This window comes from Anomaloglossus baeobatrachus, chromosome 4, assembly GCF_048569485.1.
Source record: "Anomaloglossus baeobatrachus isolate aAnoBae1 chromosome 4, aAnoBae1.hap1, whole genome shotgun sequence".
NCBI classification, from domain to species: Eukaryota; Metazoa; Chordata; class Amphibia; order Anura; family Aromobatidae; genus Anomaloglossus; species Anomaloglossus baeobatrachus.
Window position 1 is genome coordinate 627,976,200 of NC_134356.1, and position 15,136 is coordinate 627,991,335.

Consider the following 15,136-nt stretch of genomic DNA (forward strand, 5'->3'; position numbering starts at 1 on the left):
TCAAAGGCGCTCTCCCGCTGTGACACACAGATCGCTGTGTGTGACAGCGAGAGAGCGACAAATGAAGCGAGCAGGGAGCAGGAGCCGGCGTCTGGCAGCTGAGGTAAGCTTGTAACCAAGACAAACATCGGGTAACCAAGGTGGTTACCCGATATTTACCTTAGTTACCAGCCTCTGCAGCTCTCACGCTGCCTGTGCTGCCGGCTCCGGCTCTCTGCACATGTAGCTGCATTACACATCGGGTTAATTAACCCGATGTGTACTGTAGCTAGGGAAGCAAGGAGCCAGCGCTCAGTGTGCGCGGCTCCCTGCTCTCTGCACATGTAGCTGCTGTACACATTGGGTTAATTAACCCGATGTGTACTGTAGCTAGGAGAGCAAGGAGCCAGCGCTCAGTGTGTGCGGCTCCCTGCTCCCTGCACACACAGCTAAGCGGTGTGCGCTGGTAACTAATGTAAACATCGGGTAACCATACCCGATGTTTACCTTAGTTACCAGTCTCCGCAGCTTCCAGACGGCGGCTCCGTGCAAGCGCAGCGTCGCTTGCACGTCGCTGCTGGCTGGGGGCTGGTCACTGGTGAGATCTGCCTGTTTGACAGCTCACCAGCGACCATGTAGCGATGCAGCAGCGATCCTGACCAGGTCAGATCGCTGCTGCATCGCTAAGTGTGAAGGTACCCTAAGCCCCATTTAAAAGAGAACATTAGCATTGTACTACAAAATCACCTGACAGATTCATTTTAGGCTGCTTTCACACTACGTTTTTTTAACATCCGTCATGAACGGTTTTTTAACGCAAAAACGGATCCAGTGCAAATGCGTTTTCATTTCAATGCATTTACAATGGACTCGCGTCAACATGCGTTTGCGTGCGTTATAGTGAGGATCCAGCGACTTGCAGTTTTTTAACATTTTTCAAAAACGCTACTTGTAGCGTTTTTGAGCTGCGTCCAAATACTGCAAATTGCTGGATCCTGACTATACTGCACGCAAACGTATGTGAACGCTGGCGTGCTGATAGACAGGATCCTGCTTGCTCTACTGAGCATGCCCAGAAACCAGCCTTGGGTGATCTCCCCCTCCATCTCTCCCCCTCCCTCTCTCCCTCTCTCCCCCTCCCTCTCTCCCTCTCTCCCCCTCCCTCTCTCCCTCTCTCCCCCTCCCTCTCCCTCCCTCCCTCTCCCCCGCCTGAGAGCTGCGGACACTCGTAACCAAGATAAATATCGGGTAACCAAGCAAAGCGCTTCTCTTAGTTACCCGAAGTTTACGTTGATTACATGTGCAGGCAGCCCGGCTCCTAGCACCTGCGGATGCTCGTAACCAACGTAAATATCGGGTATCCAAGCAAGTTACCCGATGTTTACCTTGGTTACGAGCCTCCGCAGGTGCTAGGAGCCGGCTCCCAGTCTATCACGTTCAGTTACACTGACTCCCGATCACATGACTCCAATGCCCGCCCATAAACGTAAAGTGACAGGATCCTGCAAAATAACACATGCGTTTGCATGCGTTTTTTTGCTGTAAAAGCAGGATCCGCTTTTACAGCAAAAAAACGTTCATGACGCATGTTAAAAAAACGTAGTGTGAAAGCGGCCTTAAGGGAAGTTAAAGGGGTGGTCCAGGTCTGATACTAAGGATCTATTGTAAGGAGAGGTCACAAAATGTGTGAGAAAATTATCTTTTTCCATTTCTGGAGGCGTTTTCTTGCCAGAACGGGTTTTGTTTGCAGACTTCTAACCTAATATGTAGGAATTTCATTATAATCAATTTCAATATAAGTGCCCTGCACTTTTTTTTAAAAAAATAAATAATAAAATAAAAATAATAATATAATACATATAAAATTATATTATATTTATTTTTTTTATTTTTAAATATTTTCTACTTAAAAAATAAAAAAATATATATGATATATTATATATTATATACACACACTTTTTTTTATTTAAGTGGAAAAAATGTAAAAAAAAAAAAAAAATATATATATATATATATATTTTTTTTTTTTTTATTTAAGTGGAAAATATTTAAAAAAAAAAAAAAAAAAAAACACAAAGATGATTAGTGTTGAAGTGAATAAGAAGACATTTTTAGGAGATTTTGGTGGCTTTTTTTCCAGCGCAGATCTGCTCTAAAAACCTCCAACAGTTCACAGAGCAGCCGTAATTCTTAAATCCTCTGCATTATTTTGTGCTGCAGTACAATAAAAACACGTTCTGTACAGTTATCATAGAGTTAATCCATCCTCTTCCCAATCGTGAAACATCTGAATTATAGATCTATTCCTCTGTAGGACAGGACGTGAGCTGGACGAAAATAGATAAAAAAACACCTTTGTAAGGGGGGAAAGGAAAGAATTGACGGAGTCAGCCATTCTGCCCCTCTGTAGTCACACGACCCATGGCCACAGGTTCTGTGCTATGTATGGGCTTTGTATGAAGAAAAAAAAAAAAATGCAGAACGTGGACTCAGTATTAGGTCAGGAGTTAACAAGGTTTAGAAAATGTTCAAGAATGGAAAGAGAGGGGTGAGCGGGGGTATTTACAGCGTATAGTGCGGTAGAAATGATCGGACAATCATTCCCAAGGTCAATCTGATTACAGTGAGCCCAAACTTGTATTTAGTTTTCTTTTTAATGTGGCGAAAAATAATTCAGAATTTTGTTTAAAAAAAATTGGAGTCGGCATCACCTCAATCACAACTTTTTGTCTTTCCATCGATTGAGCTGTACAAGGATTCGTTTATTGTGTGGAGAGATGATACTTTCATTAAAGGGAACCGGTCACTAAATTTGGGACCTATAAGCTGCGGCCACCACCACCGGGCTCTTATATACGGCATTCTAACAAGCTATATATAAAGAGCCCAGGCCGCTGTGTAGAACGTAAAAATCACTTTATAATCACCTAAAGGGCGGTGCAGCCTGGTTGGATGGATGTCTCCGTTCTCCGGTATCGGCGCCTCCTCTTTCGGCCATCTTTGTCGTCCTCCTTCTTATGAAGCCGGGGAGCACGACGCATCCTACGTCATCCACGCTCACCGGCATTGAGGTCCCGCTCACGCACACTACAATACCTTGATCTGCCGTGCTCAGGGAAGATCAAAATGCGCTTGCGCAGGACCTCAATGTCGGCGAGCGTGGATGACGTAGGACGCGTCATGCACACAGGCTTCATAAGAAGGAGGACAAAGATGGCTGAAAGAGGAGGCGCCGGCACCGGACAACATAGACACCCATCCGACCACCCTTTAGGTGAGTGTTATAAAGTGTTTTTTATGTTCTCATGTTCTCACAGAGGCCTGGGCTCTTATATACAGGATGTTAGAATACTGTATATAAGAGCCCACTGGTGGTGGCCGCAGCTTATAGGCCCCAAATCTGGTGACAGGTTCCCTTTAATGTTATCTAGGGGTACGGTCAACATTTTTTTTTTTAAGGAGGGGGGGGGGAGGTAGAGTGACAAAAAAAAAAAAAAAAAAAAAAAAGAAAAAAAGGGAGACTTACTTTTTTTTTTCCCCCTGGGCATTGACCTTGGGGAGTTTTTGGTGCTGTGTATTTTCACTGGTCAAAAAAAATCAGTATCTTACAGTTCCAGCAAAGTGGATGTGATTTACAGAAGTCTCCTGCCCTCGTGGCTTCATTTTTACCCTGCGGAAGCCGACCTCTGGTGCAGGTTTACACACCACAACATGTCACGTTCTCTTACAGAAGAGTGAGGTGTTTTGTGCAGATTTTCACCATAGACTTGTATCAGATGCAGAAAATCTGCAGGTAAAAAAATGCAGAAGTGTAATCCGCACCTACGTACCTCAATAACGTTTTATCAAAGTCAAATACCTGGAAGTTTCAAAAAAACGAAGCAGCTTGATTTAAAGGGAATCTGTGACCAGGTTTTTGCCACCTAATCTGAGAGCAGCATAATGTAGAGACAGAGACCCTGAATCCGGCGATGTGTCACTTACTGATCTGCTTAGTTTAATCAGCAGGAGATTATCATTACAGGACTACTTGACGTGCTGCAAGTAGTCCAGCATATTTATGAGCTCTCTCTGTATAACTGCAGAGGACAAAACATTGATTTTATCAAAATGACAGTAAACAGCTCAGTAAGTGACACATCGCTGGAATCAGGGTCTCTGCTCTCAGATGGGGGAGCAAAAACTGCTTAGTGGTGACAATGGCAGGCGCGTGTTATTTTGGGGGGGGGGGGGTCAGTGCACACATCCCCTCAGCGGTAACGTGCAGGTGGAGCAGTGACCGCAGACAGGAGGTGTCACACACCAGGATAGTCATTTATAAGCTCATCAAAGCGAATAATAATTCCTGCAAGAAATGGAGGTGACTCATGATGGACACGGACCCCAACGTCCAGTACAAGGGCCGATCCGCTCCAGAGAAGGCAATATACTGCCAGATCTGTGGAAATCTGCAGCGGCACGGACTCCACTGAGGGCACCCCGAAACGCTGGTACTCCCAGCACTGAAATCTGGGGCTGAGCCATGGGACGAGCCCAAGTGTAAGGTGCTGGTGAAAACAACTGCAGAATGTTGTCACACCTCTTCTCTTATTGCTGGTGCTATTAAAAATCTGCTGTTAATTTGCATAAAATTCATGGGGAAAAAAAATGAAGAAAAAAAAACGCAGCAAAAAGGCAAAGTGTGAACATGAATATGCAGACAACACTGCTAGACATTTACAATGCAAACATAAAAGTTGGAGCAAAACAAAATAAAGAAATAAATAAATATGGGGTTTGGGGGGGCAAAAAAGAGGCATAAATAAAATTAAAAAAAAAAAACTGTCTGCCACGTGAAGGGTTAATGAGTCTGCGCAGTGCGGTACCTGCTGTGGCCTTGGGGTTGTCGCTCAGGCTGCGGCTCCGGCGTATGGAGCCCATCATGTCTCATCCGCAGGACTCCGCTCCTCAGCCTCCGTCCCATCGGTTCTCCCCTCCGTCCGCCTCTGGTCAGCTGACCTCCCCTTGCCTGATCATATGACCAGGATGTCTGCGCCGCCCACCTGACGCGTCACTTCCAACCTTCCGCCCACCAAGAAAATGGACGCCAGTGACGTCACGATCTACAAAACTCTTTCCTGTGATTGGCGCGTCTACACCACGCCCATTAGTGAGAATAAGCGAAATGGTAAGGTCCAGAAGCCCCGCCCTGTACGCTGTGATTGACAAGTGAATATTAATCAGTGGTCTCTCTTTGCTCAGGGTCAGGCTATCACTGGTGAAGTTTGCAGACTCCTGACAAGGTTGATGAATTGAACCCTTTAAATAGTAATTAACCTGTCTGTGATGCAATCTATTGTTTATTGCTGGGAAAACATTCCTTCCCCATGAGGCTTCCTGTGTTTTTCATCATTTTTCTGCGTTCAGGACATCAGATGCCTTTTGTTTTGTGCTTGATAACCAATACTCACCCTGGTTAAACCCTGCAATTCTGGTGGCACCCCCTGACCAATGTATACGGGGGTCTCCCAACCCTGGCATCAGGGAAGGAAAGGATCCGGAAAGTAGAAATGCAAATGTCCAATGTTTTTGTCCTTCTAGGAGAAAAATCTACTCCACTGTCCCCATAGGGAATATATAGGGGGGGTTTCTGGACAGAAAGCTTTTTGGCAGACAGCTATCTAAGGTGTACAGGCCTCATAAGGAGTTAACATGGCTGAATAAGTGGCATCAGATCTACCGAATGGGAATGCTGCAGCCGACATGACAGCACGAGACCGCTGAGCCTAGTGATTGTCTGCAGCAGTCACATGATGTAACTCTATCACAACTACAGCACAACAACAGAGTCAAGTGAGGAGCAGCAGAGAGGCGGCACTGAAGATGCAGGGGGTAATAATGACACTTGTGTCATTCTACAGATACCAAGACTTTGGGGTATTATACCACATCTTTTTACTGACCTGAGATATGAGTGAATAACATCGTGTGAAAATGCCGCAACTGTCGGCCGTACACTGAAGGAAACACCCTGCTCCATCAGTCAGGATCGGTGTTGACTCCGACCATGGCCATTTAACCCCTTTGAAGTTGCTGTCAATAGTAACAATGGCATCTGTATGGTTAACAGAGTGTGGGGGCATCTAGATATTTAACAGAGTGTGGGGCATCTAGATGCTTAACAGTGTGAGGGCATCTAGATGGTTAACAGAGTGTGAGGGCATCTAGATGGTTAACAGTGTGGGGGCATCTAGATACTTAACAGAGTGTGGGGCATCTAGATGCTTAACATTGTGAGGGCATCTAGATGGTTAACAGAGTGTGAGGGCATCTAGATGGTTAACAGTGTGGGGGCATCTAGATGGTTAACAGAGTGTGAGGGCATCTAGATGGTTAACAGTGTGGGGGCATCTAGATGGTTAACAGTGTGAGGGCATCTAGATGGTTAACAGAGTGTGGGGGCATCTAGATGGTTAACAGAGTGTGAGGGCATCTAGATGGTTAACAGTGTGGGGGCATCTAGATGGTTAACAGTGTGAGGGCATCTAGATGGTTAACAGAGTGTGGGGGCATCTAGATGGTTAACAGAGTGTGAGGGCATCTAGATGGTTAACAGTGTGGGGGCATCTAGATGGTTAACAGAGTGTGAGGGCATCTAGATGGTTAACAGTGTTGGGGGCATCTAGATGGTTAACAGTGTGAGGGCATCTAGATGGTTAACAGAGTGTGGGGGCATCTAGATGGTTAACAGAGTGTGAGGGCATCTAGATGGTTAACAGTGTGGGGGCATCTAGATGGTTAACAGAGTGTGAGGGCATCTAGATGGTTAACAGTGTGGGGGCATCTAGATGGTTAACAGAGTGTGAGGGCATCTAGATGGTTAACAGTGAGGGGGCATCTAGATGGTTAACAGTGTGGGGGCATCTAGATGGTTAACAGAGTGTGAGGGCATCTAGATGGTTAACAGTGTGGGGGCATCTAGATGGTTAACAGTGTGAGGGCATCTAGATGGTTAACAGAGTGTGGGGGCATCTAGATGGTTAACAGAGTGTGAGGGCATCTAGATGGTTAACAGTGTGGGGGCATCTAGATGGTTAACAGTGTGGGGGCATCTAGATGGTTAACAGAGTGTGAGGGCATCTAGATGGTTAACAGAGTGTGAGGGCATCTAGATGGTTAACAGAGTGTGGTGGCATCTAGATGGTTAATAGAGTGTGGGGGCATCTAGATGGTTAACAGAGTGTGGGGGCATCTAGATGGTTAACAGAGTGTGAGGGCATCTAGATGGTTAACAGTGTGGGGGCATCTAGATGGTTAACAGAGTGTGAGGGCATCTAGATGGTTAACAGTGTGGGGGCATCTAGATGGTTAACAGTGTGAGGGCATCTAGATGGTTAACAGAGTGTGGGGGCATCTAGATGGTTAACAGAGTGTGAGGGCATCTAGATGGTTAACAGTGTGGGGGCATCTAGATGGTTAACAGTGTGAGGGCATCTAGATGGTTAACAGAGTGTGGGGGCATCTAGATGGTTAACAGAGTGTGAGGGCATCTAGATGGTTAACAGTGTGGGGGCATCTAGATGGTTAACAGAGTGTGAGGGCATCTAGATGGTTAACAGTGTGGGGGCATCTAGATGGTTAACAGAGTGTGAGGGCATCTAGATGGGTAACAGAGTGTGAGGGCATTTAGATGGTTAACAGAGTGTGGGGGCATATAGATGGTTAACAGTGTGGGGGCATCTAGATGGTTAACAGAGTGTGAGGGCATCTAGATGGTTAACAGAGTGTGAGGGCATCTAGATGGTTAACAGAGTGTGGGGGCATCTAGATGGTTAATAGAGTGTGGGGGCATCTAGATGGTTAACAGAGTGTGGGGGCATCTAGATGGTTAACAGAGTGTGAGGGCATCTAGATGGTTGACAGAGTGTGAGGGCATCTAGATGGTTAGCAGAGTGTGAGGGCATCTAGATGGTTAGCAGAGTGTGGGGGCATCTAGATGGTTAATAGAGTGTGGGGGCATCTAGATGGTTAATAGAGTGTGGGGGCATCTAGATGGTTAACAGAGTGTGGGGGCATCTAGATGGTTAACAGAGTGTGAGGGCATCTAGATGGTTAACAGAGTGTGAGGGCATCTAGATGGTTAGCAGAGCGTGGGGTCATCTAGATGGTTAACAGAGTGTGGGGTCATCTAGATGGTTAGCAGAGCGTGGGGTCATCTAGATGGTTAGCAGAGCGTGGGGTCATCTAGATGGTTAGCAGAGCGTGGGGTCATCTAGATGGTTAACAGAGTGTGGGGTCATCTAGATGGTTAACAGTCTGGGGGCATCTAGATGGTTAAAAGTGTGGGGGACATCTAGATGGGGCTCAGAAGGGAAGGAGCACCATAATACTTTTTAAATTCAAAATTACCTGGAATAGATAGTGTGACGCCCCTGGACTATCAGGTCGTCACAGTGTACTGTACAAACTGCCCTTCAGTGCGTGTTCCAAGTTCCTCATGGTTCTGGGTCCCTATCCTGTGGTGTTGCCTCCAACAGCAAATCAAATCCTTGATACACCCTGCACCACACCCACGAGACACACCAGTGGACAGTTTGAGTGGAATAGAGTCGCCCACCTGGGGGGTCAGGGAGGGGAGGTGAGGAGTGTAGTCAGAGTAGAGTCAGGAGAGACTGAGAGTGAGAGGAGGTCAGGAGCGGTGGCTCCTAGAGAAGCTATCTAGGTTGCAGACGGTGGTCTGGGCCTAGAGGAGTTGGACCCCCGATCGCAGGGGATTGTGGCAAGGTGCCTGGACCTGTCGAGGACAGCCGGCAGCCTAGCACTATCACCGGTCCGGGACCGAAGGCACGACGGGGTACACGGACCCTAGGTCAGGGAGTAGCTTCAGGCAACCCGACAATTCACCTGAGGAGAACGGAGCCTTTATGATCTGCTCCAGAATCGGGGCATTAGCGCAGCGAGGGGGATAGGACTTTCCAATCCAAAACGGTCCAGAAAATCCCAAGCGTGAGCCCTGAGAGCAAGCTCCCATACTTAGCCATAGTTTGGAGCGGGGCCCGGCTAGTTCCATACTACTGGGTCACCACGTTGAAGTTAAACAGTTACCAGGCAACACTATAGGGGACGGGACCCAGACGAGCTCCCTTCAGCAGCAGCGGTTCCCAGAGAATTGGTTTATCCGGTTGTCAGCGTCTGCTTATTGACTGAGTGAGTATGAGAGTGACCATTACATCCCACGGTACCCCACATCGAGTCCCGGGGCATCCCCCTACCCATGGAGGGCTATGACACCTTGCTGCCCCACTTCATCACCTCGGGTACTCCCAACGGCAGCGGCGGTTCTCCCCAGATTACCGTACACCACGGGTGGCGTCACAGAGACCCTTGAGCCACAGCGAACCCGGATCCGAGCAGCTCGGCTGCTTCAACAGGGGCGGCACAATAGCGTACGTCATGTCGTGTTTGAAGAGCCCCTAAGGTGCCTAAACAGTGGAGCAGCCCCACATATGACCCCATTTTGGAAACTAGACCCCTCAAATATTTTATCTAGATGTGTGATAAACACCTTGAACTCCCAGGTGCTTTGCAGAATTTTATAACGTTGAGCTGTTAAAATGAAAAATACATTTTTACCATAAAAATGTTGCTTTAAGACAAAATCTTTCATTTTCACTAGGGTAACAGGAGAGTATGAACCATACAATTGGTTGTGCAATTTTTCCTGAGTACACCAGTATGCCATATGTGGTCAAAAAGTACTTTTGAGGAACAGTACAAAGTGAAGAAGGGAAGGAGCACTATATTGGAGTGGAGATTTAGTAGGAATGGTCTGCAGGTGCCATGTCACATTGACAGAGCCCATCAGGTGCCAGAACAGCAGAAACCCCCACAAGTGACCCTATTTTTCAAACTGCACCCTCAATGAATTCTTCTATGGGTGCAGTGAGCATATTGACACCACAAGTATGTCACAAAAATGTTATATTATTGGGTGGTGAATAAAAATAATTACATTTTTACCACTAAAATGTTGTCTTAGCCCCAGATTTCCAATTTTCCCAAGGGGAATAGGTAAAAAAGGCCCTATAATGTGTCACACAATTTCTTCTGAGCGTGGTAATACCTCACATGTGACTCTACAGTACTGTTTGGCTGCACCACAGAGCTCGAGAGGGAAGGAGCGCCGTTTAATTTTTGGAGTACAGGTTTTCCAAAAATAGTTTGTGGGCTCCATTTACAGAGCCCCTAAGTGCCAGATCAGAAGAAATTTCCCTCAAATGACCACATTTTGGAAACTACACCCCTCTGGGAATTAATCTAAGGGTATAGTGATGATTTAGTCTCTGGAAAACTCCCATGGTGTCAAACACAGTGAAGGTTGCTGAATTAAAAATTGCAAATATGCCCTTGTAATGCCCAGTACATTGCACGTTGACCGCACTTCTCTGAATGCCTAAAAAGACTGGTAAAAAAGATGGACACAGCTAGATTATAGACCAGATGTGAGGCCAAAGTGACCCCCTCTGTCTCCTTACAGTTAATTTTCTGTTGGGAGTCTTGCATGAATCACGTTTTTTCAGAGATTTACACGTTGTCTCCAGTGTAAGGGCTCAGAGTAGAGCGCAGGATAAATGTGAGCTGAGCTTTACTGCGATCTTTGGGAGGCAGAATAAACAACTCAACAACAGATGAAGAATTAGCTTTATTTATTTATTTTTTATACCGCAAGGTGAACGGCATAAAGTGATTAGGCGGCTTTATTCCTCCGGTTAGTACGATTACAGCGATACCAGATTTAAATAATTTTTTTTAGGTTTGGTGAGTTTTTTTTCTTTGTGGAAAAACAACGTGTCAATCATTTAGATGTTTCTCTTTGAAAAAAAAAATGTTCTAAATCATTAGAAGCTGGAAAAATAAACTTACTACACAAAAACTGCATTTAAAAAGACACACTAAAAATGTAGTTTTTGATGCTTTTTTATGTGAATTTTTCATCCGGAAAGATCCATGTAAAACAACTTTGTGTGAACATTCCCTAACGGGGGAATTTACAATAAATGAGCACGGACATTAAACGCCTGCCGATCAGCTACATGAGTATACCGCGCTTCCATGTCCACAGAACAATCATTAACCGCTCGTTGTTGGTGCCCAGAATACCATTCTCTGCAGCTGCCACAAAGGTTGAATGTTAAGCAAACTTGGAGTGCCTGTCACTGGGACTGCCCTTTTTTTTGAGAAAATATTGGGCAGCCTCAGCCTGGTGAGTTTCCTAAATATCGCCTATTAACTAAAGTGGCCTAAAGGGGCTCTAATACTTCCTTAAAGAAATGCAAAAGTTGTTTCCGAACTTTCAGGTTACAAGATCCCTGAGCGCAAAGTGGGATCCCACAACCCTGCGTGGTCCTGCTCGCACCACTAGGAAAAATACGCGGCTACACTAGGTTTTAATGCAAAGAGCCTGTAGAGCTGTGGGCTCCCGTTCTGCATCTCGGGATCCCACAACCCTCCATGGTCCTCCTTGTACCACTTAGAAAAATACGCACTGGGTTAGTGCAAAGAGCTATGTGATCTGCATCCCAGATCACATAATCTGAACGTTTAGACCCAACTTTTGTTAAAAAGTTGTGTACTTCAAGGGGGCATTAGGGACCCTTCTGGCCACTTTTGCTGAGGAATTTATTTCAACAGAAGATGTGAAGGAAGAGGAGGATCTGGTATGTCCGATTGTGGACTGACTATCCTTTTATTCTCTAAGAGACAATCAGCCAGAAGAGGAGTCTCTCTTAAGAACACGGGAAAGCTCAGTAGAGCATGCACTCCAGTATATGGTAGATTCAGGAGAGATAGATGTCGGACGGCCATCATTCGGCCAACAGCTATCTATAGTGTGTGGGTATTACTCATTCATTAGGTGCCGATACCTGTCCCCTCCTGGCCTCCTACATACCTCCCAACTTTTAAAGAAGGGAAAGAGGGAAACGGCGCGGCAATTTTCAGGCCACACCCCCTAACCACACCCATTTTACAAACAGCCACATCCATATCCACTCCCCATCCACACCCATCCAGCAAACTGAAACTGCAGAAGCTGTCCGTGATCACTCTGAGCCGCCACAGATCAGCAATGTGCAGAACAGGCAGGGAGTTAACTACAGGGTGTGCAGGTGGCTAGGACCCAGGAGGAGAGCTGAACAGGGTGTGCAGGCAGCTAGGACCCAGGAGGAGAGCTGAACAGGGTGTGCAGGCAGCTAGGACCCAGGAGGAGAGCTGAACAGGGAGTGCAGGCAGCTAGGACCCAGGAGGAGAGCTGAAAAGGGAGTGCAGGCAGCTAGGACCCAAGAGGAGGGCTGAACAGGGTGTGTGGCAGCTAGGACCCAGGAGGAGAGCTGAACAGGGAGTGCAGGCAGCTAGGACCCAGGAGGAGGGCTGAACAGGGTGCAGGCAGCTAGGACCCAGGAGGAGAGCTGAACTGGGTGTGTGGCAGCTAGGACCCAGGAGGAGGGCTGAACAGGGAGTGCAGGCAGCTAGGACCCAGGAGGAGAGCTGAACAGGGTGTGTGGCAGCTAGGACCCAGGAGGAGAGCTGAACAGGGAGTGCAGGCAGCTAGAACCCAGGAGGAGAGCTGAACAAGGTCTGTGGCAGCTAGGACCCAGGAGGAGAGCTGAACAGGGTGTGCAGGCAGCTAGGACCCAGGAGGAAAGCTGAACAGGGAGTGCAGGCAGCTAGGACCCAGGAGGAGAGCTGAACAGGGTGTGCAGGCAGCTAGGACCCAGGAGGAGAGCTGAACAGGGAGTGCAGGCAGCTAGGACCCAGGAGGAGAGCTGAACAGGGTGTGCAGGCAGCTAGGACCCAGGAGGAGAGCTGAACAGGGTGTGTGGCAGCTAGGAACCAGGAGGAGAGCTGAACAGGGAGTGCAGGCAGCTAGAACCCAGGAGGAGAGCTGAACAAGGTCTGTGGCAGCTAGGACCCAGGAGGAGAGCTGAACAGGGTGTGCAGGCAGCTAGGACCCAGGAGGAAAGCTGAACAGGGAGTGCAGGCAGCTAGGACCCAGGAGGAGAGCTGAACAGGGTGTGCAGGCAGCTAGGACCCAGGAGGAGAGCTGAACAGGGAGTGCAGGCAGCTAGGACCCAGGAGGAGAGCTGAACAGGGTGTGCAGGCAGCTAGGACCCAGGAGGAGAGCTGAACAGGGTGTGCAGGCAGCTAGGACCCAGGAGGAGAGCTGAACTGGATGTGCAGGCAGCTAGCACCCAGGAGAAGAGCTGAACAGGGTGTGCAGGCAGCTAGGACCCAGGAGGAGAGCTGAACAGGGTGTGCAGGCAGCTAGGACCCAGGAGGAGGGCTGAACAGGGTGTGTGGCAGCTAGGACCCAGGAGGAGGGCTGAATAGGGCGTGCAGACATCTAGGATACAGGAGGAGAGCTGAACAGGGTGTGCAGGCAGCTAGGACCCAGGAGGAGAGCTGAACTGGGTGTGTGGCAGCTAGGACCCAGGAGGAGGGCTGAACAGGGAGTGCAGGCAGCTAGGACCCAGGAGGAGAGCTGAACAGGGTGTGTGGCAGCTAGGACCCAGGAGGAGAGCTGAACAGGGAGTGCAGGCAGCTAGGACCCAGGAGGAGAGCTGAACAGGGTGTTGTGGCGCCCCAGGACCTGGTCGCCACAACAGCATTGCCCTCCCAAAGGGTTAATGCTGAGCCTGGAGGTAATGGGGAGGTCCATTGGTCAGCAAGTTTAACACCCAACGCAGTTCTCCCTCCGGCCAGCAGGGGGAGCTCTGAACCTGGGATTCCAGGGAGCATCCCTTAAGTCTGATCTGAGGGAGGAAGTAGTAGTCAGTCTGTAGAGAGCAGTAGAAGTGAACAGACGCAGAGTGAGCTGTCCTGTGAATCTGGGGCCTGGAGCTAGAGTAGCTTGGCCCAGAGAAGCAGGAGTAGCTGAGAGGCAGCGGAGAGACTCGGACATCGGAGTCTGTGGCCACCAGGGCTTAACCATACTCCCTGGTAGCCGAATCCGAAGGGCAGGAGAGCTGCAAGCACCTGGCCCAAAACCATCCCAAAAGCACAGCTGCAGCATCAAGGCCCGGTGTGGACTTCAGCAGAGAAGCACCAGAGAGAGAGGGCCTGCGCAGCCTGCTACAGAGGGAAAGGGACGTACCATCAGTCCCAGCAGCAAAGAGGGCCATTGCTGGATTCAGAGAAGCAGGGTCCTAGCATAACAAAGAAAAGCACCGGAGTAGGCCTCATACTCAGCTGGCCAGAAAGATCACCCCAAGTACTTCCAGGCCGACCGGATCCCCATCACCACCTGTAACGGTCTCCCAGGACTGGACTGTTTCCAAAGTAAAGAGGAAAAGGTAAAGAGACTGTTGTTTGTGCCTGGTTCTTTCATTGCCTGTCGGCCCTGCACCGTGTTAGCTACACAACCTCATAGACTTCCACGAGCACTAACAGTGTCCCCGGGGCTCCGCTCCACCTGTGGGGAGCAGTACCACCATTGCTGCTATAACATCACCCCGGAGGCCTCACTCAGCAGCGGCGGCTCAATAGCCGCAGACCACAGGTGGCGTCACGAACACAAACTTTATTCACCAAGCCACATCTTCTACTGACACCCACCAGGGCCACGGAGCCGGGCCCAGCCACCACTGACTACCACCGGACTAGTCCGGCCCGGCACCGGGTGTCCCATAGCCCTGGGGTGGGCGAGTCAATCTTGGCGTCACGAACAGGATTTCGTGCCCGGTCCCACCGGGTACTGTGCGCCTGAAGAATTGCGCTTAAAAGACTGTGTTACTGCGTGTTTCACTGTTTGAAAACTGCCGCCGCCATTAGCCCCGCTGAGCGCAGGAAGAAGGGGGGCGTGCCTGACAAAGAGCACGAAGGGAGCGCGCCATTAGAACAGAGCGCTGTTAACCCCGCGCGACCCAGAAGGGAATTTGAAAAGTGAACGGAGCCTGGTAAGGTTCACTAAGGGGGAGGAAGATGTCCGACTCAGAGGGAGGGCAGGTGGCTGCCATAGCCCGAGACGCCGCAGCACCAGCCGACGCAATCCCAGTCGCCCCAGCCCCCGCTGTAGCGCCGGTAATGCCGATCACAATGCCGTACATCCCGGGAGCGGAATGGCTGCCGCAGTACTCCGGGGAGTCCCATACCTTGAGCGACTTCAGAGAAAGTCTGCACA

At 48.9% G+C, this 15,136-nt stretch overlaps 2 protein-coding genes across 2 annotated transcripts in view; one reads left to right on the plus strand and one right to left on the minus strand.

The window, feature by feature from the left end:
• MCOLN1 (mucolipin TRP cation channel 1) overlaps window positions 1–4,996 on the minus strand; it is a 53,096-nt gene extending 48,100 nt beyond the window's left edge. The window contains exon 1 of the mRNA XM_075346343.1: window positions 4,845–4,996. Coding sequence (XP_075202458.1) covers window positions 4,845–4,902 — 58 coding nt within the window. The 5' untranslated portion in view covers window positions 4,903–4,996. The remainder of the gene's footprint in view (window positions 1–4,844) is intronic.
• Window positions 4,997–5,032: 36 nt separating this feature from the next.
• PGLYRP2 (peptidoglycan recognition protein 2) overlaps window positions 5,033–15,136 on the plus strand; it is a 53,525-nt gene continuing 43,421 nt past the window's right edge. Inside the window, exon 1 of the mRNA XM_075346344.1 lies at window positions 5,033–5,146. Within this exon, the coding sequence (XP_075202459.1) occupies window positions 5,059–5,146 (88 nt within the window). The 5' untranslated portion in view covers window positions 5,033–5,058. The remainder of the gene's footprint in view (window positions 5,147–15,136) is intronic.